Here is a 27102-nt window from a genome sequence, read left to right as displayed (position 1 = left end):
TGGTAAATGTTCCATGTGTATTTGGAAAGAATGTGTATTTGAGTGGAACGTGCCGCAAATGTCACTCAAGTCAAGTTGGCTGAAAGTATTGATCAAGTTTACTATATCCTTGCCGATTTTCTGCCTACCTGGCCTATTAATTATTGAGAGGGGTATTGAAATTTATGACTGTAATCATGGATTTATCTATTTCTCCTTTCAGTGCTGCCAGTTTTTGCTTCGTGTATATTTCGAAGGTCTGTTGGGGTTTTGTTTAACCTCTTTGTCTGTATTTAAAGTGTGTTTCTTGTAAGCGACACATAGTCAGACCTTGCTTTTTTAATCCAAACTGACAACGTCTGCGTCTTGATCTACATTCAACGTGCTTGTTGGTTTGGTGGGTCTGAGCCTTCCTTCCGCCTCGTTCCGTGCCTTCCGTGTGTCTCAGCTGTTCTCCTCTTTCCTCTTTTTCTGCCTCCTTTTGCTCTTATCGGGAGTTTTATTCATTTCATTTATCTCCTTTGTTGGCTTTTCAGCTACAACTCTTTGTTTTGTTATTTTAATAGTTACTTTAGAATTATTTTAAAATCTGTCTTTTAAGTTTGATGGACATTTTTTGATGTACAGAAACTTTAAAATGTTAGGTAGTGAAATTCACTGAGCTTTTCCTTTTTCTTCATGATACTTCCATGGTTTTTAAGCTTAAAAAATCGTTCCCCAGCATGAAAGCAGGTACGGACGCCCCTAAATGTCTCTAAGGTTTACAGCTTGAACTTGTCGCAGTTGGTTTTGATTGATCAACCCCCTCGCCTCCACGCTTATGGGCCACCTTTCCTGCGGCTCTGCCTTTGTCGTAGCTTCTCACTGGATGCCAGACATTGCGAGTTTTACCTTAGTGGGTGCCGGATATCTCTGTATTTTTTATATTCGGTAAATATTCGGAGCTTTGTTCTGGGATGTAGTTATTTACCTGCACACGGTTTGGTCTTTTCAGGTGTTACCGTTAACGGTTTTAGGGCAAATTGGGAAGCACATGTGGTCCAGGGCTAAGCGCTCCCCACCACTCAGGCAAGACGTCTCTGAGCATCCGTGCCTGTGAGTTACTGGGTTTTCCAGGCTGGCTGGTGAGACAGACCTGCCCGGGTCCTGCCTGAGCTTCAGGCATGGAGCCCCCCATTCCCTTCAGAGGGTGCCCAGCCCAGGCGTCTGCTCCCAGGCATGTGCTCAATACCTGAGGGGCCCTCGCAGGTATCTGGGGTTCTCTCTAAGCCACGCTCTCCTCTCGGAGCCTCTGCCTGGTGAACTCTAGTTGCCTTGGTCTCCTCGACCCCCAGCTCTGTCTCATCAGCTCAGGGGCTCTGTGGGCCCCACCTCACCCCCTTCCTGCGCCTCGGCCTGGAAACGCTCTCCAGGAAGTGCGCGGGCGGCCAGAGGGCTCTCCGATTGTTTCCCAGCGCTCAGGGATCCTTGCCACGCGCTGCTGCGTCCAGTGTCCTGAAAACCATTGTTTCAAGTATTTGTGTCTGTTCTGTTTTGGGTTTTGGTTGTTTCAGACAGGAAAATAAATCTTGTCTCTGTTACTTCATCTGGGCCAGAAGTGGAAATCTGCCTTTTAAAGTTTGATGGACGTTTTTCGAGATACAGAAACGTGGATGTTTTAAGTAGAGGAATTTACTGCTTCCTTTTGCTTCATTGTATTTTCATTGTTTTTAAGCTTGGAAAATTGTTTCCCATCACGAAAGCAAATACCTATGCATCTAAATATCTATTTTTATTTTTAACGATTTTTTTCACCTTGGACTCTGATTCTCCTGGAATGTATTTTGGTGTTTGGTGTGGAGCGAAAATCTCACGGCCTTTCTTCCCCCCAAATGCCTGTCTGGCCCCCTCGACCTGCTTTGTTAAGTGCCCCTGCCCTGCTTCCTTGCCTGTGGTGCCCTTAGGCTTGTGCAGACAGAGGGTCACGCTGGGAAACGTGTGGAGTAGCGTTTACAGCCTACGAACTAGACGGTGCGGGGCTCGTGAGTCCCGGCCCTCAGTTGAGACCACCGCTTAGTAGCTGCGTGACTTTGGGACTTTGCTTAACCCTCTCTGAGCTTCATCATGCTCTTCTGGAAACCCGGATGAGGAGAGTATCTACCTCTGTGGCTGCCACGAGGGTTACGGGGACGGCCAAAGGCTGGGAACACTCAGGTTGAATTAGCCGTATCCCTTCCCTTTCGAAAGTGCTCCTGCCTCTCTGCTCTTCCTGCCTCTTTCTTCTTCTGTATGGATTTTAAGTCAAGTACCCCCCACCCCTCACCCCCAAATACATTCCCCGCACAACTGGAATTCTGGTTGAAAAATCTGGTAAACCTACACATCAATTTGAGAAGAAATGATCTTTCTAAGAGTCAAACTTCCTGAGAACAGGATATGTTTTTCTTTTTTTCCCCAAATTTTGTTCTTAGATTTCTCGTTACATTTTGTCACTTTCTTCCCGCAGACCCTGAACCTTTCTTAAGGGGGTTATTGCAAAGTCTTTTTATGCTCCCACTGTGGTTGCGGGCCTTTTTTGGTTTGGGGGGTTTTTCTTTTAGAATCTTTTTTTTTATTCTGCTATATTTTCTAGCTAGTTGTTGGTGGAAAGTTTAAAAAAAAACTATTGATTTAAAATATGTATTTCGCATCTGGCCCCTTTCCTGAATTCCCTCATTCATTCTGAGAGCTCTTCCGCTGACTCTCTCGGGGCTCCCAGGAATGCGGTATTTTGGTCTCCTCCTTTCCAGAAGTTATACATCTTGTTTCCGTTCAACATCTTTGTATTGTGCAGGGTTCCCAGAGCGGCCGCGCGGTAATGGCAAAAGCAGGCGTCCTCGCTGGTTCCCGCCTCGGACCGCGCGCCTCCGCGTCCCCAGCAAGCGCAGACAGAGGAAGTGCTTATTATAGCTTTCTATGGCTTCTGGAGCTTTTGTTTTGTTTTGTTTTGTTTTCAGAAATGAGGATCGACTTTTAGCGAATGCCCTTCCCCCATGGTTAACAATGATGGACTATTTCAGACATCCCAGAAGGCAGGAATAAAAATAGGAAGACCCTTCATCCACCACCCGCCTCTTAGCGTGGGAGACGAGACGTGACGAGCCTGTCCCCGTGCTCCGTGCAGACCCTTCACAATGGAGCCCCTCCTCCCGCCCGGGGACTGTCCGTCCCAACCGTGTGCTCCGCACAGCCAGGCACATGTGATTTACCTTTTAATGTAAAAATATTTTTAAAAATTCTGTGTAAGTAATTTTCCTTTTGCAACTTACTGCCACCCCACGCGGTGCCCCCCAGACATGGCCAGTGGTGGCATGGCCGTACACAGCTGCTGTCACGGCGCAGGCTCCGTCTGTGGGTCCCCACCACCTACCTTACGTTCTCCGCTTGGTGTTTGGGGTTTTTCTAATTTTTTGCAATTACCGACAGTAATCTGTGCCCAGCCAAGGAATTGCCGGACTGAGGGATGCCCCCCTTCAAGCTGGGCGGGCGTGGCCAGCAGCCCTGGCGTCTTCTGGCCATCGGCGCTTGCTGCCGTCAGACTGTTTCTTATTCTGCTGTCCGCCTCGGGCGTTCCTGAGCCGTTGGAAACCAAGTCACAGGCACGAGCCTTCGAGGAACGAGAACCTCCTCGATAACCCGCTGTCACCCCACCACTGACGCAAGCAAGTGTCTCAAAATGCTGCTGACGGTTTGCGTTTTGACGTCACGTCCGGTCAAGCTCACGCATTTCATTTCATTGTCACGTCGCCTGAGTCTCCTGTGCTCCAGGACCGCCCACCGCTGTTCATACTTTTAGGGCAGGGACAGTCGGGAAGCATCTTGGCCAGGGGTCTCGCAGAGGGTCCCGCCGCCTGGATTTGCCGTTTCTTTGCAGTTAGACTCGGGTTCGAGGCGCTGACGAGAATGCCGCTGAGGGGTGTCGCGTTCCCGGTGCATCTCGGGGAGGCCGAGCTGCCGATGAGTCGCCCGTGGTGACGCTAAATCCGTCTAAGGTGGCACCCGCTGGTTTTCTCTACTTAGGCGGCACTTTGAGACTGGATGGTCTAACTGCCGTGGCTCCTCCCCGACGACTTTGGTGTCCGTGGGCGACCTTGCCCCGTTGTGGCGCCACATCAGTGGTGGCACGATGGTGCTTTCGAGTTCCGTCTCTGTCCTTTTGCAGAAGGGAGCTTCTCCTCCCCCTGACTGACGCTCGTATTTCCGCCATCTGACGTGTGCTCTTCATTTGACTCCTACTGAATACCTTTCACGCAGGTGCCGACCACTCAGGTTCTCGTCTCTGAGCGCTGCGTCCGCCCCCTTGCCCAGTTTTCTGCCTTTTTCCTAACGGGCCCCACGTCCTGTACAGCGGGGAGAACCGAGGCTTCGTCGGTGACACGCGCGACAAGAGGGTCTTTCTGCACGGCCGGTGGTGTCTTTGACGCAGAGACGTTCGTTCACCAAAACCTTACTTTTTCCTACCGGCTGTGCCAGTCCCCCACTTTATGCTTTGTGGTTATGTCTTGTTTAAGAAATTTCCCCTGTTGGGAGAGCTTCCTGCCACTCTCCGCTGCGTTGTATTTTATTTTGTTTTTCAAGCTGGAATGTTTTCTTTGTCATGCGCGGTCTTTGAGTGAGGGGAGGGCGCGAGGCAAGGCAGCACCTTCATTTGACGTGTTCTCTACGAACGTGTAGCTGTTCGGGCACCGTCTCTTCACGGGTACCCGTGGCCCGACCGCCGAGGCCCCCATGTGTGGGGCCTCTCCTCCCTCTGCCCTGTGCCGCCGGGAGCCAGCACCGCCGCCTCAGATGCGCTGGGAGGACCCCAACCCCAATCTGCTCTTCCCACAGCCCCGCTCCCCTGCACCCCTGTGCTAATTTCAGAGCCAGCCCGTCTGTTTCCGCAGGAAGCGCTGTGGGAATGCAGTTGAGTTGCCTGAATTCACAGATCAATTTAGGGAGAATTGACATTTATGATATTGCATCTTTCTCTTGACGGAGTCTCTGCTCGACGAGAATTCAGTCAGTCTCCCGAGACTTCTCCTAGGCCCACCCGCGCCCTTCCCGGCAAAGTCGGTCTCAGCAAGCTCTGCTCCTCGGCGGGCGAGAGCCCCTCTGCATCCTCCCCTGCCCGCGGGGGACGTCTGGTCACCCCAGCCTGACCTGTCAATTTACTCGGCAGGAACCCTCGGCCCCAGGGTTGCCCACCCCAGTCCTGGGCTCCGCGTCCCGCTGCCTCGGGAGTGCGTGTGCAGCACCGAGCCCCGTCTCTGTCCCCCTCTGCGTCACAGCAGCTCCTGCGCCTGCTTTGAGGGCCCCGGATGGCGTCTGCCTCACTCGGCGCTAGCCGGCGTCGCCGGACAGTTCTTTCTTTCACGCACTCCTGGAACACAGTGATGACCTGCAGTTATTGGGGTTTTCTGTAACGTTTCTCAGTAAAGTTTTACTTTGTTTACTTTCTCTGTAATTGTTGTGCACATCTTTTGTTAGGTATGTTATCACATGTTTTTAAAATTTCCTTCGTAAACGGTGTCTTTGAACATGGCCTTTCCTCACTCGATGTTGCGAGCACACAGGGAGGTGTCGGTTTTCGTATCTCGCTCACGCACGGCGGCCCCGAGCTCTGCTCAAGTCTGACAACGGGGATCGCGGCTTCCTGCGGGTTCCCCGCGAGACGGTTACGTGGCTGGGAGCCTCATAGCTCCTTCCGGGCCTGGAGGCTCTGGTCCTACCGCTCTGGGTGAGCACGGGCCGATCGGCAGTGGCCGCCGGAGGCTGACGTTCCTGCCTGACTCCTGACCGTGAAGGTGACGTCTGTGTCGTCGCGGACGAGCCCCCACTCCGCGCTGGCTAAGATCGCATGAACGGTGCCGTGCTTTCTCCAGTGTTTTGTGTGGTCCGTAAACCCTTTGCGTGTTGTGGACACGTGTCCCTGCGTCATTCAGCTTTCTGGTGTAAAACTATCTTCACATCGAAAAAGACCCCCTTGGTCCAAACGTGATTTTAAAAAATTCGCAGTGCTTTTGGCGGGAGATGCTTAACGACGGGTTCGACGTCTTTAACGTGAATCGGTCTATTCAAGGTTGGTGCTTCCCCTCGCGTCAGCTCCGTGAGTTACAGCTCTCCTGGGAAGTGGCCGTTTTTTCCAGTTTTCAAATATATTTTCATAAAGTTGTTCACAGGATTCTTTGACTGCAAACTCGATCTCTGCGCTATCTGTAACTGGGTCCGTCCGCGAACGCCGTCCGTGTCTTTTCCCTCCACCTGGTCGGCACGCCCGGCTCGGGCGGCGGCGGCGGCCTTGTCACAGAGTTTTCTTCTCCATTAATTTTTGGGTTTTGGTTAACTTCTTTGTTTACTGTTATTTCCACACCTCTCTGTTTCTTAATTTTAGTTTTTTGTTCATTTTCTAACTTCTTAAATTAGATATATAATTTATTCAAATTTGGATTTTCCCTCTTTTCTAACACAAGCATTCGGGGCCTGGCCCTGTCCCCTCTGCGTCCCCGAGGGTCGATCCGTGGCTCTTCCCTCTAGCCCAGCCCCCCCTGCTTCCTGCCATCGTGGGTGGCGTCCTGTTCGGCCCGTGAACTACGGGGAGTGTTTGCACGTTTCTGAACACCTGCTAAAAGAGGCACCTTCTAGGTGGGCCCTGACGGGGCCACAGGGGGCTGACGGTGGCCGGACATTCCTGCCTAAGCGTGCTTAGGTCCTCGCCGGCAGCCAGCCTTTGTCAGCCTTCCCACTGTCCTCGAGTCTGGCGACACGGCGCCCTGGCAGCATCCGTCTGAATCCTGGACGTCCTTCCGCCCCGTGCTGCGCCTCCTCGGTCCACCAGTTACCTGGACGTGCGCCCCACCCACGATTCACCACTGCCCTGACGTGACGCATCTGCCGTGACCTCATGAGCGTTGTGCATCACCGGCTGCGGTGACCCGAGCCCCGTCGCTGTCCCCAGCACGGGTGTTTGCCTCCTGTCCACCCTGTGCCACGCGGGTGCCTTTCAGAGCAAGGCCGCGCAGCCAGGCTGGTGATACCGGATCAATGGGCTCCGTGGGTCAGTACGTTCAGGTGTCCACCTTTGCGTTACGGGAGCAAAGCGCGAGGGCACGCGTAGTGCGCTTAAGCCTGCTGCGCGCGCCTGCTGTGGGGTGCAGGGAGGTGCGTGTGCGTGGTCGGGGGCGTTGCCGTGTGTGTGGAGGAGCGAGGGCTGGTGGGTGTGTGGGGCGTGTGTCATGTCTGCAGGAAGGAGGGCCTGCGTGCGCCTGCCTGTGGTCACGCACGTGTGCTGGGAGTGTGCCCGTGCAGGTACAAGTCGTGTTTGTGGGGGTGCGTGTGCTACACGGGGGTTCCACCGTGTCTTCAGGGCCCAGCCAGCCCATCGGCCCCGGCCCCTCCCCGACCCCACGGCAGCCTCCCAGACGTGACCACCTGCCCGGAGCCTGGCTGGGGCGGCCGTTCTGGGCTCACAACCCTCCTCCATGAATGCTCTGCTGTGCGAGGCTCTGTGTCTTGATCCAATTTCTGTGATTTATATTTTCCGTAATTCTATTTGGTCAGGACTTTCGCATTTATTACACAGTTGTGCACTGTGCTTTCTGCGCTATAGAAAAAGCCATCTGTGTCTGCCGCGCTTGCTGTCTGGTGGGAAACGCGCTGTCTGCATTCCTCTCCCCGCGATGCGGCGGGCCCCGCAGAGGGAGCTCGGGGTGCAGCCCGCGTGGGGGGCTCGCTCAGCGTCTGCCCCCTTTCTGGGGGAGCCTGCCGTGTCCCATGGTGCTGCCCCCTGCTGCCTCCACTTCTGCCAATGGGCAGGGGCTTTTCGGGCTGGGCAAAGACCCCCCCTGAATTGGAGAGTGGAGGGGCATGTGGGCTGGGGCAGGGGACATGGGGGCGTTCTGGGGTGAAAGTCACAGGCAGAGTGTGGATGGGCGTCTGGGCCCCATGCTTGTGGCACCGTCTGGCATGGCCATAGTGGCAGGTGACATGTGGCCAGTCCTCTCCTGAGTTGGTCCCTGAGGCGGGCACCCACCAAGACGCTTCTGCCCGCAGGCAGCCCCCACCCACCATGGCAGTCCCCTCGAGGGCCCCGTTCATGAGCAAGCACACGCCGGAGGAGGGGAGTCTGCTGGCTTTATTCACAGACCCCAGGGGACAGGGACAGCGAGGACAGAGATGCAGGGGGTGCTCCAGGGTGGCCCCTTCGTCCCCAGGATTGTCACAGAACCACAGAGGGAGCCTCGGCACGGGGGCTGGAGGACGAGGAGTGCCGTGCGTGGGCCTGGGAGGGAGTGAGGGCCCAGGGTCTCTGCCTTGGGGGGCCTCTTCCGCCCCCTTACTTCCAGCGCCCGCCGACCTTGCCTTTGGCCGGGGTTCCGGCCTTCTTGCTGCTGCAAACGGGAAGCAGATTGCTCGTGAGTGTCCGGCCGAGCCATGGAGGGCAGCCCTGTGAGGCCAGGCCTTGGGCCGGCCAGGCCAGACCCCAGCCCGACCGCTCTGCCCCCCTGTCTGCTGGAGGGGACAACCCGTCCCCGACTTCCCCGGCACACACACAGCTTCAGTCCAGCAGTGCCGACTCACCTGTACCGGGCCTGGCCGCGGCCTGGGCGATTAGCGTGTTAGGAGGGGCTGCCGCGCGAGCCGGGACCCTCTACACCTGAGGCGCACCCTCCCGCCCACCCCTCATGCTCCCTACAGACGGGCCACCGGGGGGAAGGCTGTCGTGGCAGGTGACCGCCACCTTCCCAGATGCTTCAGCGTGGGAAGAGCCTGTGCCCCTCTGGGCGGCAGCCTGGGTGCAGCGGTCCTCAGGGACCGACCTGGCTGTCTGTGGCCCTTTGAACGGCTGGAGGGCAGGGAGGGCGCTGTGTGCTGGTCAGTGCACGGCAGGCGGGAGGACGAGAGCATCTGAGCTCCGGGGCGGCCCCGGGCAGACATGTTCCTGAGCACTGCACACGCATGTGCATGCAGGCACGTGCACATGCACACACAGTTGCACGCTCGCCTCCGAAGGGGCCTGCAATGAGCCAGGACCTCGCCGCAGGGACGGGGGCCACGTGCTTGCCCCCCCAGCCTCCCTTCGTGGAGGGGGAGCCTGCCCGGGAGCGCAAACAAGCGGGCTCGCAGGAGGAGGGAGGGGATCCCAGAGACGCTGAAGCTCTGGGGTCCTGGGGGCACGTGAACTGGCTGCAGGGTGGGCGCCGGCGCGAGGTCACCTCGGACCCTGGGTGCAGGCCCCAGGTGGTGAGCAGCTGTCCTAGAGGATCCACTGCCCACGGGGACACAATGTCACGGGCAGAGGGGTCACCACCCTGAGGAATCGGTGGCTTTGCTAAGCGTCACGGAGGGCTGGTGACAGGGCCCAGCCTCCTGACTCCCTGCAGCCAGTGCGGACGCAGGGGACGGTGTCCCAAGGGCCCCGCCTGGCTGCCTCCTCCTGGCGGGCGCATGCGGGTGAGAAGGGGCTGTGGGCCCTGCACATGCTGGCCCGAGGCCGCCGCCCGCCCGGTTCGGGCTTGGCCGGAACGCCGGGCGGGCGCCGGCACAGGCTACTCACTGCTTCTGGGCCTGGTCGATGCGGCTCCTCAGGTTGGTGATCTGCAAGGACACAGCCCACTCACCGTGGCGCCCAGGGAGGGGGACGGCAGGCGCAGCGCGACCGGACCACGCTGCCTCAGGCCTCCTGTGGCCCCGCAAGGCGCTCAGCTGCCTTACTGTGTCCTGGTTCCGTGGCCCTTGGGCGCGTGGCTCTGACTCGCTCTGGCCGCCTGTGCTGGCCTGGCCTGAGCTCCCACACACGCAGCTCCGGAGCCGGCCACTTACCTTCCAGCCCACGGGATGCGGGGCGGGGCTTGGCGGGGCCAGCGGGGGAGGCCCGCAGGCCCCTTCTTCCCAGCCCCCAGCTCCCTCCTGGCCACGGAGCTCGAGGCCTCGTGGTGGCAGCCCTCTTGCTGCACCCGGCTAGTGGTGGAGCCCTTGCTCGCCTGCCAACAAGGGCGGCTCAGAAGCCACCAGACCACAGGCTCGAGGGAGGAGGGGCGGGAAGGAGGCTCCGGGCCCCCTGCCGCCAGCGTCCTGAGCCACCCGGGTCTTGCCATGCGAGAGGCTGGCCGTGCACTGCACACATGAGCCTGGCCACGGGGCTCTGCTACTTACAACTTGGCCAGCATCTGCACCCTGGCCCGGACATTCATGATCTAGAGAGACCGAGACGGTTATGTGGCTGGATGGGCAGCGTGGCCTCAAGGCCCCACAGGGCACTGGGCTTGCCTGGCCGTGGCCCTCCAGGCTCTCTGAGCCCCCGGGACCGATGTGGACAGAGCACACCCGGAGGTGGCGGGTCCCTGGCTCACTCTGGGATGGTGCGGTGAGGCCCATCCTGGGGCCAGCCCCTCCAGGACAGCCTTGTCCCCCATGCCTGGGCCACGCTGGCCTGCAGGGGGGCATCTCCTCCTGCGACAGCTCCCGGAGGGGGCACATCCTGCCTCCGCTAGAGGTGAGGAAACCGAGGCACAGACAGATGGTGGCTTGCCCTGAGCACCTGAAGAGCTGGGATGTGCCCGTGGAAGGTCTGGGAGGCCCGTGAGCATGAACGGCCCCCCAGCGACACGGGGGCGTGAGGGGTGGGCAACGCAGCTTTGATGGTGAAGCTGGAGGTGTCTGTGTCTGCACGGAGCGCACTGTCACGCGAGACTGGCACCCCACCGCGGGCCCACGCGGGGCTTCAGAGAGCGGTAGGTGCCCCGATGCCCTCCAGCTGCGCAGAGAGCCCTGCAGGCCTCCCTGGCCCCAGCTCTGCTCCCCCCGCAGCGCCCACCGGGAAGGCTTCTCCCTTTCCTGGGTCCCCCGGGCCACCCTGGGGGGCCGGCCCCCTTCCCAATGGGTAGAGGAGGGTGTCGCCCTCTCGCCTGCGCTGAGGAAGCAGATGTCTCAGCGGCGGAAGCTGCGAGGGAGGGACACCCCTGCACCAGAGGGACTCGGTGCCCCAGAAGTGAGCTCAGCCACCTGGGGGCTTCCTGAGAGCCCCAGGAGTGTGGAGATGGGCCCTGAGGCCTCTCGGCTGCCTGCTCCCTCCTGACGGCCCCACTGCAGGGTGGAGGACAGGCCCTGGCAGGACAGGGGCCACGGCCGGGGCCAGTGGGGACAGTGGGAACAGTGAGGACAGTTGGGACAGTGGGAACAGTGAGGACAGTGGGGACAGTGGGAACAGTGAGGACAGTGGGGACAGTGGGGACAGTGGGGACAGTGGGAACAGTGAGGACAGTGTGGGAACAGTGAGGACAGTGGGGACAGTGGGGACAGTGGGGCCAGTGAGGACAGTGGGGACAGTGGGAACAGTGAGGACAGTGGGGACAGTGGGGACAGTGGGAACAGTGAGGACAGTGGGGACAGTGGGAATAGTGGGGACAGTGGGAACAGTGGGAACAGTGAGGACAGTGGGAACAGTGGGGACAGTGGGGACAGTGGGAACAGTGGGAACAGTGAGGACAGTGGGAACAGTGGGGACAGTGGGGACAGTGGGAACAGTGGGACAGTGGGAACAGTGAGGAGAGTGGGGACAGTGGGGACAGTGGGAACAGTGAGGACAGTGGGGACAGTGGGGACAGTGGGACAGTGGGAACAGTGAGGACAGTGGGGACAGTGGGAACAGTGGGGACAGTGGGAATAGTGAGGACAGTGGGGACAGTGGGAACAGTGAGGAGAGTGAGGACAGTGGGACAGTGGGGACAGTGGGGACAGTGAGGACAGTGGGGACAGTGGGAACAGTGAGGACAGTGGGGACAGTGGGGACAGTGGGACAGTGGGAACAGTGAGGAGAGTGAGGACAGTGGGGACAGTAGGAACAGTGGGGACAGTGAGGACAGTGGGGACAGTGAGGACAGTGGGGACAGTGGGAACAGTGAGGACAGTGGGGACAGTGGGAACAGTGAGGACAGTGAGGACAGTGGGGACAGTGGGAACAGTGAGGACAGTGGGGACAGTGGGGCCAGTGGGGCCAGTGAGGACAGTGGGGACAGTGGGAACAGTGAGGACAGTGGGGACAGTGGGAACAGTGAGGACAGTGGGGACAGTGGGGCCAGTGGGGCCAGTGGGGACAGTGGGAACAGTGAGGACAGTGGGGACAGTGGGGACAGTGGGGACAGTGGGAACAGTGAGGACAGTGGGGACAGTGGGGACAGTGGGAACAGTGAGGACAGTGGGGACAGTGGGGACAGTGGGGACAGTGGGAACAGTGGGACAGTGGGAACAGTGAGGAGAGTGGGGACAGTGGGAACAGTGGGAATAGTGAGGACAGTGGGACAGTGGGGACAGTGGGGACAGTGGGAATAGTGAGGACAGTGGGACAGTGGGGACAGTGAGGACAGTGGGGACGGTCACACCGGCTTCTCAGGGCCTAGGGCGCCAGGCGGGCAGGGTGGCGATGGGGACACAGGGAGGAGCTCCCTGGCGGCGGTGCCTACACTCACGTCGTATCTCTGGCGTTTCAGCTTCTCCCCGTATTCAAACTTGTCAGTCTCGAGTCTGTACAGGGTGTCCCAGAGCTCCTTGGCCTTGTCCCTGGGGAGGTGGACCAGGTGAGGCCTGGCTGCAGAAGCCACACAGGCCGTGTCCAAGCCCTTCCTGTCCTCCCACAGCCGCAGGAACGGCCACACAGCCCAGGCCACCCTGCCGCCACGCTCGTCGCCGGGCAGCCTCCCTCACCTCAGCTTGTCGTCGCTGAGGTGGTCGATGTTGAGTGGCTTCCGTCTCTCAGCAAGAATCTTCTTCTTCATCTCTCTGGCCGTCTGCTTCTTGCCTCTCTTCTGGTCAGCCTGGCAGGGACAGGGCGGGGCCTCCTGGCCTCAGCGGGGCTGGCAGATGGCAGCTGCCCCAGCTCCCACCCTGTGCCCGCACGCACCTTGGCCAGGTAGCTGCTGTAGTTGGCTCCCATGGAGGACAGAGCCTTCTTCTTCTTCAGGTCGTCCTCAGCTCTCCTCTTGGCATCCTCCTCCTCCCGCCTGGCCTTTTCCTCCTGCGGAGACCGGTCCCCAAGCCCTCAGGGTTGGGGGAGGGGCGGCGCTCTGGGCAGGGGTCAAGGAACGTGCCGGAAGGAAGCTCCGGGTCCTGGCCAGGGTCTGTCAGGGGGTCCGTGGGGCGGGGCCTTGGCCAGCAACTCTGATCGCTGGCCACTGGTGGTGGGACCCCCCAGAGAAGAGGGGCCGACACCCCGCATTTCTCAGGGCCCGGGGCTCAGCAGCGGGGGCGGGGCCCCGTCCTCACCGCCAGCCTGTTCTGGCGCTCCCGCTCCTTCTCGGCGCGAATCCTCTGCTGCTCAGCTCTCTCTGCACGACGCTTCTCCTGTGGCCAGAGGCACGGTCAGCCCAGCGTCGCCTACCCCAGCCCCCGAGATGCCCAGCACCCCTCCAGCCGAGCCTCCGGCACGCACGATTCTCTCCTTGAGAGCTACCAGCTCCTCCTCCTCCTTCTTCCGGGCCTCGAAGTGGCTGTCGATGAGAGCCTGGAGCTCCATGAGGTCCTTGTTCTGGCGTTTCTTCTGGATGTCCTGCGGGTGGGAGAGGATCCATGGCCACCATGCAAGCCGACAGTGGCAAGGGGCCTTCCGTCCTCCCCACACCCCTATGGCTGCCGTCCTCCCAGGGGCCTGGCGCAGGCAGGGGACGGTGCCCTTCCTGTCGGGGAAGCCGAGGCCCTGCCCAAATAAGAGGCCATCAGCACCCCTGGCACGGGCAGGCTCTGCCTTGGCTCTGCCCATCTTCCCAGTGGCCCTGCGTGGCCTGGCAGAGGGAAGACTGTGGTCAGACAGGTGTGTTAGATGAAGAGATGGGCAGGTGTGTTAACAGATGGCTGGAGGGAGGGATGGATGTGTGGGAGGGTAGATGGAGGGGTAGGTTGGAGAAATGGGTGGGTGGATGAATGGATGGGTGGGAGTGTGGATGGGTGGGTGGATGGAGGGGTGGGAGGATGAAAGAGTGGGTGTGTGGATGGATGGATGGGTGATGGCTTGGTGGATGGATGGGTAGGTGGTTGGATGGGTAGACTGGTGAATGGATGGGTGGATGGATGGATGGATGGATGAGTGAGTGAGTGGATGGGTGGATGGGTGGATGGGTGGATGGGTGGATGGATGAGTGGGTGGATGGGTAGATGGGTGGATGGGTGGATGGGTGGATGGGTGGATGGGTGGATGGGTGGATGGGTGGATGGATGAGTGGGTGGATGGGTAGATGGGTGGATGGGTGGATGGGTGGATGGGTGGATGGGTAGATGGGTGGATGGGTGGATGGATGAGTGGGTGGATGGGTAGATGGGTGGATGGGTGGATGGATGGGTGGGTGGATGGATGGATGAGTGAGTGAGTGGGATGGGTGGATGGGTGGATGGGTGGATGGGTGGATGGGTGGATGGGTGGATGGGTAGATGGGTGGATGGGTGGATGGGTGGATGGGTGGATGGGTAGATGGGTGGAGATGAGTGATTAGGTGGGTGGATGAGTGGGTGGATGGGTGGATAGGTGGATGGATGGATGGGTGTTGTGGTAGATGGGTGGGTGGGTGAATGGATAGAAGAATGGATGGGAGAGAAAGGAAGGCAGATGTCTATTCTTAGGGGAGTATCCTCTGGTCCAGGGGTGAATTATGGTACAATTGCCTGGAACCAGGAAGCCCCACTCTGTCTACTTGGGAGAGATGACCTTCTGAGCCCCAGCCTGGAGCCGGAAGGCTGGGGTGTGGGGGTGGTGGCTGTGTTGATCTGAGTGTCACAAACTTACATCGAAGTCTACTTTCTCCCCTTCTGGGATCTTAGGAGCAGTCGGGAGTCTGAAAGGGAGAGAGAGAGGCTGGTGAGCAGGACCACTGGAGACGTTGCTGGAGGGCTGGTCTGGCCCCTCGGGCCCCAGCCGCAGGCCCCGCACCAGCTGAGAGCGCCTGGCTCAGGGCACCTGGCCTGAACTTCTTGTCAGGTTTACAACCTGCCCTCCCGGCCGTGCTTGGCCCCTTCGAGAAGGGTCCACCTTTCGGTGCCCCCCACTCTGCGGCTCCCGGACACGGCAGTGCTGCCTCCGCTCACCTGCCAGGGGCCCCTCGGTTTCTCTCTCACACACGTGAGCAGACACAGCTGGCCCAGCCGGATCAGAGGCCCCGTGGCCATCGCAGCAGCACCGGCCTCCGTGGCCAGGGTGGGCCGCACAACCCCTCGAGTTTCTCTGGCCACTCTTTAACCTTTCTTTCTGGGGGGGCCGGAGAAGGAGGAGGGGGCTGGGAAGAAAGCCCGTGGAAGAGGAAGAAGGGCCTCCATCCGGCTGGGGTGCGACCCCTCCTCCCACCAATACATTCCAGACGGAGCAAATAGTTAAAACAACAGCAATTTTTTAAAACAAGCCGTAGAAGAACGTGGAACTGAATATTGATCAAAAACTAGAGTGGGAAAGGGTTTCCTGAGCTCCAAGCACCAGGTCCCTCTACGGGAAGGACAGCCAGATGGCTCCGTGCAAATGAAAAACTCATGCATGTGAAAAAAGCAAAAATCGAAAGGCAAAAAAAAAAAAAAAAAACCAGACTAAAAAAATATTTTCAGCAAATACAGAGGAGACTTATATCCTTATGCAAACTGATGATTAAGAAAACATAGAGACGCCTCCGCCGTTAGATAAATGAGCGCGGCGCACAAGCCGCCCGTTCTGGGGAAGAAAGGCGGCAGTGAGCGGCCGCCCGGCCGCGGCGGAATGTGGGTGCAGCGACCGTGCGAGGCCGTTTCTCATCCATCAGAGGCCGGGACGTCAAAGCACGCTTCTGTCCCCGGGCGAGGGGTGGGGGGCGCAGACCCGCTCACGTCCCACGTAGGAGCCGGCCTTGGCCGGGCCCCTGTGGAAAGCAATTTGGCAGCGGTGCCAGAGCTGTAAGAACATCCGCACTCTCTGACCCAGTAATTCCAGCGCTGGGCGCGTGCCTAGGGAAATAACCCTAGAGACGGAGAGTGCTTTCCACCGCGCGTTATTTATGGCGGTCAAACACTGGGGAAGCCTGCTACGGGGGACGGGTAGGAAAATTATGGTTTGTCCAATTGATGGAATATTATGTGGCCATTCAAAATATTTAAAAAGACGATGTAAAAACATGGAAAAATACTTATGAATAGTGCTAAATCTTAAAAAGGCAGAATTCAAGGTCGTATAGACAGTATGGTGTTTGAAAAACGGCACAGAGTTTCAATCTTTTTTTCCGAGCCCTCTGCGTGGAAAAAGAGTAGGAAGAAATAGGGCCTTCCGTCTCTTCCTGCTCCTTCCCAGTCTGGCCCACTGGGCGGGAGAATTATAGGTTATTTTTTTTTCATTTGACTTTTACGTATTTTCCAAATTTTCTTTAATGGGGTGTTTTATTTTCATAATGAAAATACAAACAATTTTTCTAAAACGAGAGAATATCTCGTGACCCGCTGCTGCTTGACTCAGAGTTGCAGAGAGCTACGCGCAGAGGACGGAGACGCACCGGCGGGCCCCGGGCACAGTCCCGCTCTTCCCTCGCGGGGCTGCGGCGCCCACGTGGGCGCAGGGACGGGCGTGTGCGCCCCAGTCCCACCCTGCGCAGAGTGAAGCCCAGGCAAGGGCCAAAGGGGCTCGAGGGGGACCCGCATGAGCTGGTCAAAGCCAGGAACGTGGCGGAGCTGCACTGCGCGACTGTCCCCAAAACCCTCGCAAGCCGGGCAAGGCCGTCCTCAGGAGAACTGCTGCCCAAAGGGGCCCAGCAGCCCCTGGGCAGCGAACGCCGTGGTGCGCTGAGAAGGCGCCGTTCTGAAGGGGGTCTGGACAGGACACTCTCTCCCTCCCACCACCCGCCACCGACTTCCTGTCTATTTCCTGGGAGACCCCGCAGTGTGGCCAGGCTCAGCAAAGTCATGAGGGGCCCGTCCCCTGCAACCCCCGCCTCCCCTTCCCTGCCCGACTCTTCCCCACCCTGCAGCACCCCCTCCTTCCTTGGTCGGTCGCCTCCTCCTACAGGAAGCCCTCCTTGCCTACGCTGGAGGACCCGGGCAGACGCCCTCCTGCATCCCTGAAGTCCATTTCTTGGGCAACCCTGGGCCTGTCTGGCCACACGCTTGGGCTTCTCCTCCAAGCCTGGCTCCAGGCCTTCGCCTGCCTGCCCCGGGCACCCGCCCCGCACACACTCAGCGTCCAGCCCTGCCCGGCGCCACACTCACTTGGGTCTCGGCTTCTCTTCTGGTCGCCACCGCGCGGCATGGGGAGGAGAGAGACAGTGAGAGGGGCCCGTGCACTGCGGCTGCCGCACAGCACCTCAGCCGGGCCCGGGACCACCTTGCTGGGGGCTCCCTGGGCCCTGTCTGGGGCCGCCTGCGTCTCGGCTGAACTCACTGCCCCCCTCCCCCCACGCCCCCGAAACAAGAGGGTCTTGTCCCCGTCCAGGCCTGTGACAGCCCCTGGTGTGTCCGAGGAGGGCTCAGGACGTGGGGCCAGGAGGAAGGGAGGGGAGGAAGAAGAGAAATGAGGGTGCAGCCTCTTCAGAAGGTGGGAAGCGGGGAGGGAGGAAGGAGGAGACGGGGACAGGGGTCGGGGCAATGGGGAAAGAAAGGGCTCAGGAGAAGGCACCCCGACAGGTGCCAGGGCCCCCCGGGCTGCCGTCCTTGTGCAGCAGGGAGGTGTCCGAGCCCCTGCCAGGCGGAGAGAGGCCCAGCAGGTCCTCTCCGTCCCTTGCGGGCAGAGCCGGGGTCCCAACCTTCCAGATCCTTCTATGGCTCCTCCGCGGCACAAGCGCGCGTGCAAGAGAAAAGCCGCGCAGCTGCAGGGGGGTGGACTGGGGTGCAGGAGTGGATGGGGGCCCTGTCTCCTGCACCCTCTCTTGCCCGCGGACGCCTCTGCCTGGACCCCAGGAGGCCCCAGTTGGGGCCAGAGAATTGCTGTCTGTGGACAGGTGACGGCTGGCGCCCAGGGGACCCCTGCCCAGAAGGCCTAGCGAAGCGTGGGAGGGGTACCGGACCTCACCCAGAAGGGCCAGGGGTGCTGTCCCTCGGCAGTCCCTGCGTCTGTGCCCCGGGTCTGTCCTGTGGGTCTGGCAGGGCTGACCTTGGAATCTGAGACCCTCCCCGACCTAGAGACTTCCGGCTGCGGTGGGCACAGCCTCTGCCCTTGGGCAGTTCCTGGCTCAGGCCTTCGGGGTCCGGCTGAACCCCACAAGTCACAGACGGTTATGTTCACAGAGCCTCTCGGCCCCTCAGCCTGTGGAAGCCTCTGTCTGTGGCCTCACGTCCAGCCCCTGCTAGCCGCAGCCCACGGAGCCCCCGCTGGGGTCGAGAAAGTCCACTGCGGCCCCCCTGGGCGGGAGCCCAGGCCCAGCCACCCGCGGGGGCTCCTGACCTGCGGTGACTGTGTCCTCACCCCGGGGGCTCCTCTCCCGAGGCCGGTGGGCTCCCCGGCTGCCATCTTCCCTCTCCCTCCGTTCCCAGCACTCCAGACCCTACCCCGGGCCGCCGACCCGCCTGGGCTGAGCCTGCCCCATCCTGTCCTCTCGTCCTGCTCTGGGCCTTAGGTGGCAAGGACAAGGTCCCTGACACACGGTGGCCTCTGTCCTCTCTCTGCCCAGCCCAGGAAAGCCCGGCTGAGAAAATGTCTTTGACCACCAGCGCCTGCCTCCACACCTGCCAGGGCCCTGGGCCGGGGTGGGCGGGGTCCCGCCTGGACAGCCCCTTGCCGGGGTGCTTGGCTGGGGCTCCCTTCGCACCCTCCTCATGTGGCAGGTCACGCGGGTGCCTGGGAGCCCGCTGCACGCTGCGGGGAGCCCCCGGACTGCGCCCCTGAGTCCTGCAGGCGGGCCTGAGGTCGCCCTCGCCTGACAGCTTGGGGGCGTGAGCCATGGGGGTAGTCTTGGGGCAGGAGCCTGGCACAGGGGCAGCAGGAGCAGCTTGGTGGGAGCGCGGACCCCTCCCTACTGAGGGCTTCACTGGAAGCAGCGTCCCTGCGGGGTGGGGCCGGGGCAATGGAGGAGGTGGGGGAGACAGTCATGTGGCCAAGCGGGAAAGCGGTCCCAGGGCCCTGCCACCCTGCTCCGGCCGCCAGCCCCCATCCATCCGTCTGTCCGTACGGTCTGTCCCCCTGTCTGGCCTCGGTATGTGTTCCAGAGAGGCCTAGTGGCCCCGTGAGCCCAAAGGCAGGCTGCTGGTCACCTTCCGCCTGCTTGGCCCGGAGTCTGCCCCACTCCTCTCCCCGCACGTCCCTCCGCACGGGCCAGGGAAGGAAGACTGTGGCCCAGGTCGTGCAGCGGTCAGGCCCACCAGCGCTGCGAGTGAGGGGCTGGGAAGAGCTCCCTGACCTCCGTGTGCAGCTCCCGCACCTCCACCCAGGGCAGGGCCCACCCAGGGCCGCCTCACTCCCGGGCGTGTCTGGCTCTGGCTCGGGCGCCGGTGGGATGCTGGGGCCTGACTGATTGCTCCTTTGCACGCATGGCCCCCGGCCGTTCCAGTCCCCACGTCCCCACCTTGGGCCTCAGCTTCACCCCACTCGCCCCTCCCCCTCCCCGCAGCCTCATCCCTCCCTCCGCTTCCCTGTTCTGGCTGCATAACTGGGGCAGGCCCTGTCTCTCTGCCTCTGCTCTCCACCGCTCCACCCTAGTGGATCCGGAGGGTCCCAGTGGACCCAGCATCACCCTCCCAAAGCCTGTTCTGCACGCAGCCTCCAGGCCGGCCACACCCCATGCCCCACCCTCCCTCTGGCGGCCCCAGAGCGGCCTTGTTGCCCACAAGCCCCTGATCGTTCCCTGCCAGGGAGGCCAGGAACAGTCCTGCACCCCGCCAGCCGGTCCCGTCTGAGGCAGGGTCCCCACTCTGTCCCCACCCAGGGGCGAGAACAGGGTCAGTCACGAAGGGCAGGTGGGAGGGGGAGAGGAAGGAAGGACAGAAGAAGGGAAGGGGGCTCGGCCCGAGGACGGGGTGCTGGCGTACCTTCCTGGACTTCCTCTGCAGGGCGGCACCGTGGGGGGAGGGGCGGGAGGGAGAGAGAACCAGCGTGAGTGGAGGGCGGAGGCGGGGCAGAGGAGGTCGGGTTGGGCTAGCGGGGTCTGAGCACAACCGGGTGAGTGGGTTACGCGGCCCTCTTGTTCCTTCTCGGCTCCTGGCACACCCACACTGACCACATGTGCCCATGTGGCTTTGAAGTCATGTCACATACCTGGTTCATGAACTTCATGGACTAAGGAGGGCCATGGAACAAGAGGCAAAACCGCGGGTCAGAGGTCAAAGGAGAAAGGAATCCGAGGTTAATGGAAAAACAGCCCATCGCACTCGAGGCCAAGAGTGGGGCATGTGCGGGAAGCAAGCGGGATAGAGTTAGTCCAGGTACTGCCACCGCCCGGCCCACGTCCCCACATCCTGCCACACGCTCTCAGAATCTCGGGGCAGGAGGGGCCTCAGAGACCTGAGTCCACCCACGACATGTCCTACCCCACAGATGGGGAAACCGAGGCCCAGCGGCTAGTCTGGGATGCTGGCTCTTGCTACTGTGGTGACACCTCATGACTGCTCTGGTTATGGGGACCTGGTCCTTGCTGCCCCACCTCCCGTCTGTCCTGGGGCCCCAGAAGGACTTGGACGCCTCCCGCTGGGGCTGCAAGGCCCCCGCGTCGGGCTGCGGCCTGGTTGAGTGGTGCCAGGGGCTGGGAGGGCAGGGCCTGTGGCCCAGGGAAGCAGAGCCGCAGAGGGCCAGGCGTGGCACACCCAGGACATCCCCGTTTCCTGCACCCAAAGAGAGGAGCACCCACTCCCTTCCTTTCCCTCATGGGGGGTTTCCAGTCTCCCAAGGCACTGGCAGCCCTGGACGCAAATGGCGGCTCGTCCACTGTTCTGAGCACGGGACCCCAGCCTGTCCCCACCCCTCACCTGGCCGCGCCCAAGCAGTCCCACAACAGAGGTCTGTGGCAGGGCCCTGCTGGGGGCTACAGGGGACACCCGAGGGAGGCTGGCTGGCTGGACTGGAGTCCTGGCCCCATGGCCAGTTGGGGGACTCCGCCTCCATCTGCCTCCTCTCCCTGAGAGAGATCTGGCGCAGCCCAGGGTCAGATGCCACCCTGGGCTCTCAGTTCCCCGCCTGGGACAGGGGCCAGGCTGACCTCTGTCTGGTCCTGCAGTCCCCCCACTGCCCTGCGCCCGGGGTGCCCTCCCAACCTAAAGCCCCACCCCCTCCAGTCGGGGGAGCGCATGATCCTGGTGGGGGCCCTGGCTGTGCTCCGTGAACGTGCGGGAGCACGTCGTCCCACCCTCAGGGGCCCGGGCCCTCCCTGGTCAAGCATCGCCATGGTTAGTGGGTTACACGGGGGCCACATGTGGGGGCCCCTTGGCTGACTGGTGCCTCGTGGCTTCCCCGCCCCTCCCCCACCCCCCACGGGCTCCAGCCAGGCCCCGGGCCCCACATGGGGACCAGAAGTCCTGTGTCCTCGTACCTTCCTCGTGGACTTCTGCAGCGAAGGAGCCGGGGCGCGAGGGCCGCAGAGAGGAGAGAGAGGGTTAGACAGGAGCGCACGGCACGACCTTAGAGGCAGGGCGGGGGCGGGGGCCACGACCCAGTGGAGCATCACCGCGGGGTGGAGGTCCTCGGGGCTGGGAGGCCCCGGGGCTGTGGGGGCCGGGGTCCTGGACCCCACTTACCTTCCTCCTGGGCCTCCTCTGAGGGCGGGAGAAGCCGGAAGCAGGAGGCGGCGGGTGGACAGAGAGAGGGAAGGACAGTCGTTAGAGAGGTGCATGTGGGTGGCGGGGACGGGAGGCTGGCCCGCCACGGCCAGCCTGGGGAGCAAGGGCTCCTGCGAGCAGAGGGGTTTCAGCTGCCTCAGGGGCCTCGGGGGGCTCCTGCCCCCTGCCTCAAGGCTCTAGCTCAGCCTCCCTCTGCGGTGACGGGGAGCACAGGACGCAGTCCGAGTGTTTCGGGGAAGCCCTGTGCTGCTGGCCCAGTTCCCACCCCAGGGGGTGGCCCCGGGGGTCTCTGAGTGTGCTGGTGACACCGAAGGATCTTGGAGGACACATGCCACGGCCGCCCCGGGGCCACGGTTCCCACTCAGAAATGAGTCTTTCCACCTTTTCGGCAGAAAAAAGAAATGTTTTGCTCACGTCGTTAGGGTACCCAAGTGTGTCCAAAATATTTTCCAAACAGCGCCCAGAACGCCTCCGCACACCCAAGCTGAGCGAGCGCCAGGGGTTCCACCACGGTGCCCGTCGGGCCTGAGAACCGTGCTCCGCACACTGCCCAGGTGCGCCTGCGCCCGGCACTCCCGCCCGCCCGTGCCCGCCTGGGCCCGGCGCGGTGCCCGCAGACCAAGCCTGGCCTGCGCAAGAGGGGTCTCTGGACTCCACCCGCGCTGCGGCCTGGGCTCAGGGTGGCGTGGAGAGAGGCTGAGAGACACAGAGATGGAGAGACCAGGAGACAGAGACAGAGAGCGGCTGAGAGATACACAGAGATACGGAGAGACACGCAGTTACACTGAGAGGCAGAGACGGATGTGGAGGCAGACGGAAGGCCGCACACGCGAGGCGCTGGACGTCAGCACGAGTGAGGGTCCCGGACGCCGACGCGAGCGCCGGGGACGCGGGCTGGCGGAGTGTTAGAGAACAGTCGGGAGCACACTCACTGATTGCAGAGAGGAGAGGTTAGCGATGACTTAATGATTCAGTCATTAATCGCCAACAAAACAAGTGTGTCGTTAATTGTTAATCAGATCGCTGATCAGTGCTCGCCGTTAGGATGAAGGGACGATGAGGAAGAGGAGGGTTAAGGCCGAGCCGGGGTGGAGAAGGCCTGGGTGGGGCTGCAGGCACCGAGCAGGGGAGGGGTGGGGTTCAGAGGCGGGAGGTCTGGGGACCTCGGGGCGCCGAGGGTGCCAAGGTTACCTTCCTCCTCGTAGGGCTCTGCGTCAGATAGAACAGAGAGAGGGGCCGCGTCAGGGGCAGCGGTGGGGAGCCAGGGTGCCCACGCCTGCGCCGTCCAGCGGCTTCCCCTGGCAGGGCGGGGCGGGTGGCGGGATGAGGGGTCCCCGACCCAAAGGGGCGGCTGGCGCTGGAGGGGGCCAAGCCTCTGGCGATGGTGGCGGCTTTGGGGAAGGGGTTGTGTGTGCTGGGTGCCCACATCCTACCGTGGGCACAAAGGATGCAGAGAGGGACAGGACAGGGAGGCCCCTCGGGGCCACCAGCCCTCGCTGACCGCTTTGCAGTGTGAGCCGGAGGTGACCCCGTCACAGGTGCCGGGCCATTTCCAGAGGGGTCGCTCCGAAGCCCACCTGTGGAACGTAGCGAATCCAGGGATTCCAGGCCAGGGGCCCAGGGGAGGGCCGGCCACCCGCACCCAGCCCCTCCCCCAGTGTGGCCTTCCCGCCTGGGGTACACGTGGGAAGAGAACAGCTGTGACACTTACCCTCGACCTGCTCACTGTGCCGCGAGGCGGTGGGGCGGGGTGGGGGAGAGAGAGAGAAGGGTGAGGTGGCTTTGCCGGGGCAGGTTTGCAGCAAACGTCAGCATGTCCCCCAGACTCTGCGCACAAGCCAGGGGCCGGGTCCCCGGGCTGGGCGAGGAGAGGCCACTCGGACCGGTACTCACACTTCCTCGTCAGACATGGTGGGGCTGGGTCCTTTCTGCAGAGAGAGAGAAAGGGCCGAGAGGACGCTGGAGTCGCCTGGGTTTGGAAGTGCCGGGACGGGTGGGGGTGGGTGTGAGGGGGCACCCACGGACAGGGGACAGGGCGTGTCCCCCTCCCGCACGCGGGGCCTCCTCACGGCCCCCACACAGCCCTGCTCGCCCCAGACTCTGCCCCCTGCCTGGCTCCAGCCGCAGCCGCACAGGATGCCGGACAGCCACGGTGTCCACCCCCACCGGGGGCAGTCGCCCCCTCTGTGGCATCCAGGAGAAGGGTCCCCAAGTGCAGAGTGCCTGTGCGGGCCCCGAGGGCTAACTCTGGCAACATCCTGCTCATCTGAGCTAGAACCGGCCTCTTGATGGTCTCTGCTCGGTGGGCCTAGGCTGGGGGGCTCCCTGGGAGCCCCTTGCTGACTGAGCCGGGCTTCCACAGGTGGGCGACCCGGACCCTCTCTCCCTGCCTGCCCCACCGGCCCCCGTGAGGGCCCAAAGCTCCTCCTGGGCCTCATGGCCTCCTTCAAGGGCCACCTATTTTCATGGGGTGCCCCAGTGTCTCCGGTGTGTCCCCCACAGCCCTCCGAGGAGCCCTCTTCCAAACCCCAGAGCAGGGGGACCTTCCACCCCCCTCCCCCCGAGCTCTCTGGGCACCCCCACGCCGTGCCTGCGTGGCCTGCACTTGTGCGACGCGAGCCCCGGGGACAGCCCCGTTTCCCTCCTGCTTTCCCGGGCCCCGTGGATGTGCTTGGATTTGTCACTGTCCGTTCCGTGCCCAGGGCCGGCTGCCCGCATCCAGGTGCGGCGGCATTGGGCCAGCGTGCTTGGGGACCGTCTCCGTGAGCTGGCCGCTCTGCGCGCCGGGGGCCGCGGGGCCTGGGAACGCTCACAGCTGCATCAGCGTGTTGGCCCGGGGTTCCAGCACGACACACTGCAGCCCACTTGAAGACAATAGTAACGGTGCCCCCAGGGAGCTTTGTATAAGAAAAACAAGCGTTCATCAGCTAAAAATGCGTTTGCGTCCCATTGCTGAGGTGGGAACTGCTTCCAAACCCTCTGTCAAAAATGTTGATTTTCCCAGAGCAGCTGAAGCTCCGTGCGAAATGAACCAGCAGATATCCGCGGATCCTCTTCCAGGGACGTGCAGCTCTCGCATCCCAGAGCCTCTCCCGGGGCTCCTCCACCCCCGCAAGTCACAGCCTCCGGTCAGCCCTGCAGCACGGGGGCCCCAGCTCTGTGGTCCTTCTCCTCCTTGGGGGCCACCCTCTCGGCTGGGTCAGGCCCCAAACCCCGTGGCCTCCTCAGGCCTCCTCCTCTGTCGGGTGGGCGCCCCGCCCGCCCTCTGTGCTCACCCCTGACCCCGGCAGGGCCGACACCTGTTAGCCAAGCAGGAGGGGTGGCCGTGGCACGCACCCAGGGTGGGTTATTTATAAGGAGCCGGTGGCAGCTGAGACGTCCAGAAATAGGCACCAAAATTAGCAAGACACCTCTGCCCAGAAACTCAAGACGGCAGGTGTGGGGGCTGTGGGAGCAGCCCGCCCTCCTCGGCCCTCGCCTCTCCTTGGGCACCCGAGCCAGTCCCCGCTCTTCCACCTTCCCTCCCGCCCCTGGGCCAGAGTCCAGATGGGCACCCACGGGTGCTCTGGGACCGCCAGGCAGGGTGACCCTCGAGGCCCCCCACTCGAAGCAGCAAAGGCTCACTTCTAAGTGGGGAAACCGAGGCACCAGCTCCTCTGCCGAGTGCCTGAAGGCAGTGCAGGACTGCTCTGTTGCCCCCACCGTGGGGTCTGGGTGAGATCCCTGTAGCTGGGGTGGCGTTGGTGGCAGGTGTGCTGGGGCCAGGGGCGGGCACTGCAACAGCTGAGAAGGAAACACTTGTCCAGTTCAATGTTCTGCCCTCAGAGGGGCATGAAAATACCCCATGAGGTCAGCTTCCTGGGCACACACGCCCCCCCCCCGCCCTCCTGCGAAGGGGGCGAGGCCTGGGGTGCAGTGGGGGGCTGCACCTGCCCGTGGTGGGCACTGACCACACCCAAGCCCCACTCTCTCCTTGCCTCATGTCCTCCACGGGTCCCATGGCTTCATGGGGGCGCTGAGCCCCAGCCAGACGGCACCCGGAGGGGGTGGTGTCCAGGGTGGGGCCAGGGGGACCGCACCCAGCTGCACCCCAGCCCCATCCTGGGCACTCTTGTCCGGGAGCTCTGGACGAGGGACCCCAAGGCTGCCTGGGCTCCAGACAGCCCCCTACAGATTCACTCCAGGGGTGACCTTAGACCAGTCCCCGTCCTTCTGCCTCAGTCTTGCCTCCATAAAAGGCCGGTATTTGAGGCAGTGCTGGCCTCCCAGGCCCAGGTCCCAGCCCGCAGGAGCTCTGTGGAAAGGCCAGGTGGGCCAAGGAACCTCATGGCGCCGCGTCGTGGCGGGTGGCCCTCAGAGCTCGGGGTGACCGCTTCTCTCTCACCCTCCTCACCCCTCCTGGTTCCTGCCTTGGGGTGACCCCTCACCCCTAGGGCTTCCACAGGGACCCCAGCTTTCTCCTTCCCTGGCCTCCCGTGCCTGCATCCTGGTTTGGAGCCATCTCTTCCGCGCCTCGCGGATGCTCAGAGAACGTCTTGGCACAGTGTCACGTCCCAGACTCCCGGGCTCTAGGGAGGCCGCCTGGGTACCCGAGCGCTTGGGCTGCCCCAGGACTTCGCGCCCAGGACCCGTGTGGGCCGGGGACGCAGGGCCAGCCAGCAAGGCCGGAGTCCGACTGCCCCGGCAGCTGCTCTTGTCTGTACCAACCTGCGGGCGGAGACCGAAAAGGGCTGGAGCTCCCCGTGGACGGCACCGGCACAGCGCTGCCCACCAGCCGCGCAGCCCCGTGTTATAGTGACACTCGATCTTTCCCAGCAGCCCATTGGCCAGCTGCTGGTGGCCGGGGCGTCGGGGCTGTGCCCACGCAGGCCCCTTACCAAGTATAGGAATGGCCCGCGAAGGAGGCCGAAGGAACCAGGACAGAGGGACGTGCCTGGAGAAGGGGACAAGGTCCTCCCTCCTCCCCAGGAGGTGTCAGCTTCTATTTTTACGCCGGCAGTGGGCACATGCTTGACGTGCCGAGGAGGGGAGCAAGACGGGTGGCCCTGGGGGAGGGTGTCCTGAGGGAGGGGGTCCCCTTCTCCTTGGGCTAGGCTGACATGGGGTCCCCAGAGCTGGGCCCAGGCTCCCCCGTGCCCTGCCGCTCCCTCTGAGATGTCCCGTGGGAGCCGACCTTTCATCCAGGAAAGGGGTCTGCACGGCCAGGGCCCCTCACCCACCTGGCACAATGTCCCAGGCCCGCCCTGGCCCTACCACGGGGAGCTGCCTGAGGTCCTGCCAGGCACCTTAGACGGTGGAGGCCGAGTCCTCAGACAGACCCGTAACCTCTGAGCCTCCAAGAGGCCAGGCCTGTCCCTTGGGTGGTCGCGGTTGGGCACGCAGATTAAATGGGCGCAAGAAGTCCCCAGGCCCTGCTGCCGCTTCGTTTCTGTGGCATCT

The 27102-nt window shown here is 62.0% G+C and overlaps 1 protein-coding gene across 1 annotated transcript; it reads right to left on the bottom strand.

Moving 5' to 3' along the window:
- Window positions 1-8152: 8152 nt before the first annotated feature.
- TNNT3 (troponin T type 3 (skeletal, fast)) lies at window positions 8153-23585 on the bottom strand. The gene is made up of 14 exons (XM_012651951.1): window positions 23557-23585; window positions 23375-23388; window positions 22855-22872; window positions 21622-21639; window positions 19924-19938; window positions 17173-17191; window positions 14747-14795; window positions 13403-13519; window positions 13237-13314; window positions 12875-12988; window positions 12679-12788; window positions 12444-12534; window positions 9533-9573; window positions 8153-8366 (listed from the first exon to the last, which is right to left on the bottom strand). The coding sequence occupies exons 1-14, from the start codon at window positions 23571-23573 to the stop codon at window positions 8312-8314; spliced, it is 756 nt and encodes a 251-aa protein (XP_012507405.1). The 5' UTR covers window positions 23574-23585; the 3' UTR covers window positions 8153-8311.
- Window positions 23586-27102: the final 3517 nt, after the last annotated feature.

This window comes from Propithecus coquereli, unplaced genomic scaffold, assembly GCF_000956105.1.
Source record: "Propithecus coquereli isolate 6110/MARCELLA unplaced genomic scaffold, Pcoq_1.0 Scaffold377, whole genome shotgun sequence".
Taxonomy (NCBI): domain Eukaryota; kingdom Metazoa; phylum Chordata; class Mammalia; order Primates; family Indriidae; genus Propithecus; species Propithecus coquereli.
This window is presented reverse-complemented; position numbering and strand designations above follow the sequence as displayed.

What these genes read in the sequence shown, in the direction of transcription:
- TNNT3 (XM_012651951.1), bottom strand. An exon ending in GGGAGAAAGTAGACTTCGAT is followed by an intron (nt 13,520 to 14,746) that starts GTAAGTTTGTGA and finishes TCCCACCCGCAG; the next exon opens with GACATCCAGAAGAAACGCCA. An exon ending in ACAGCAGCTACCTGGCCAAG is followed by an intron (nt 12,789 to 12,874) that starts GTGCGTGCGGGC and finishes TGTCCCTGCCAG; the next exon opens with GCTGACCAGAAGAGAGGCAA.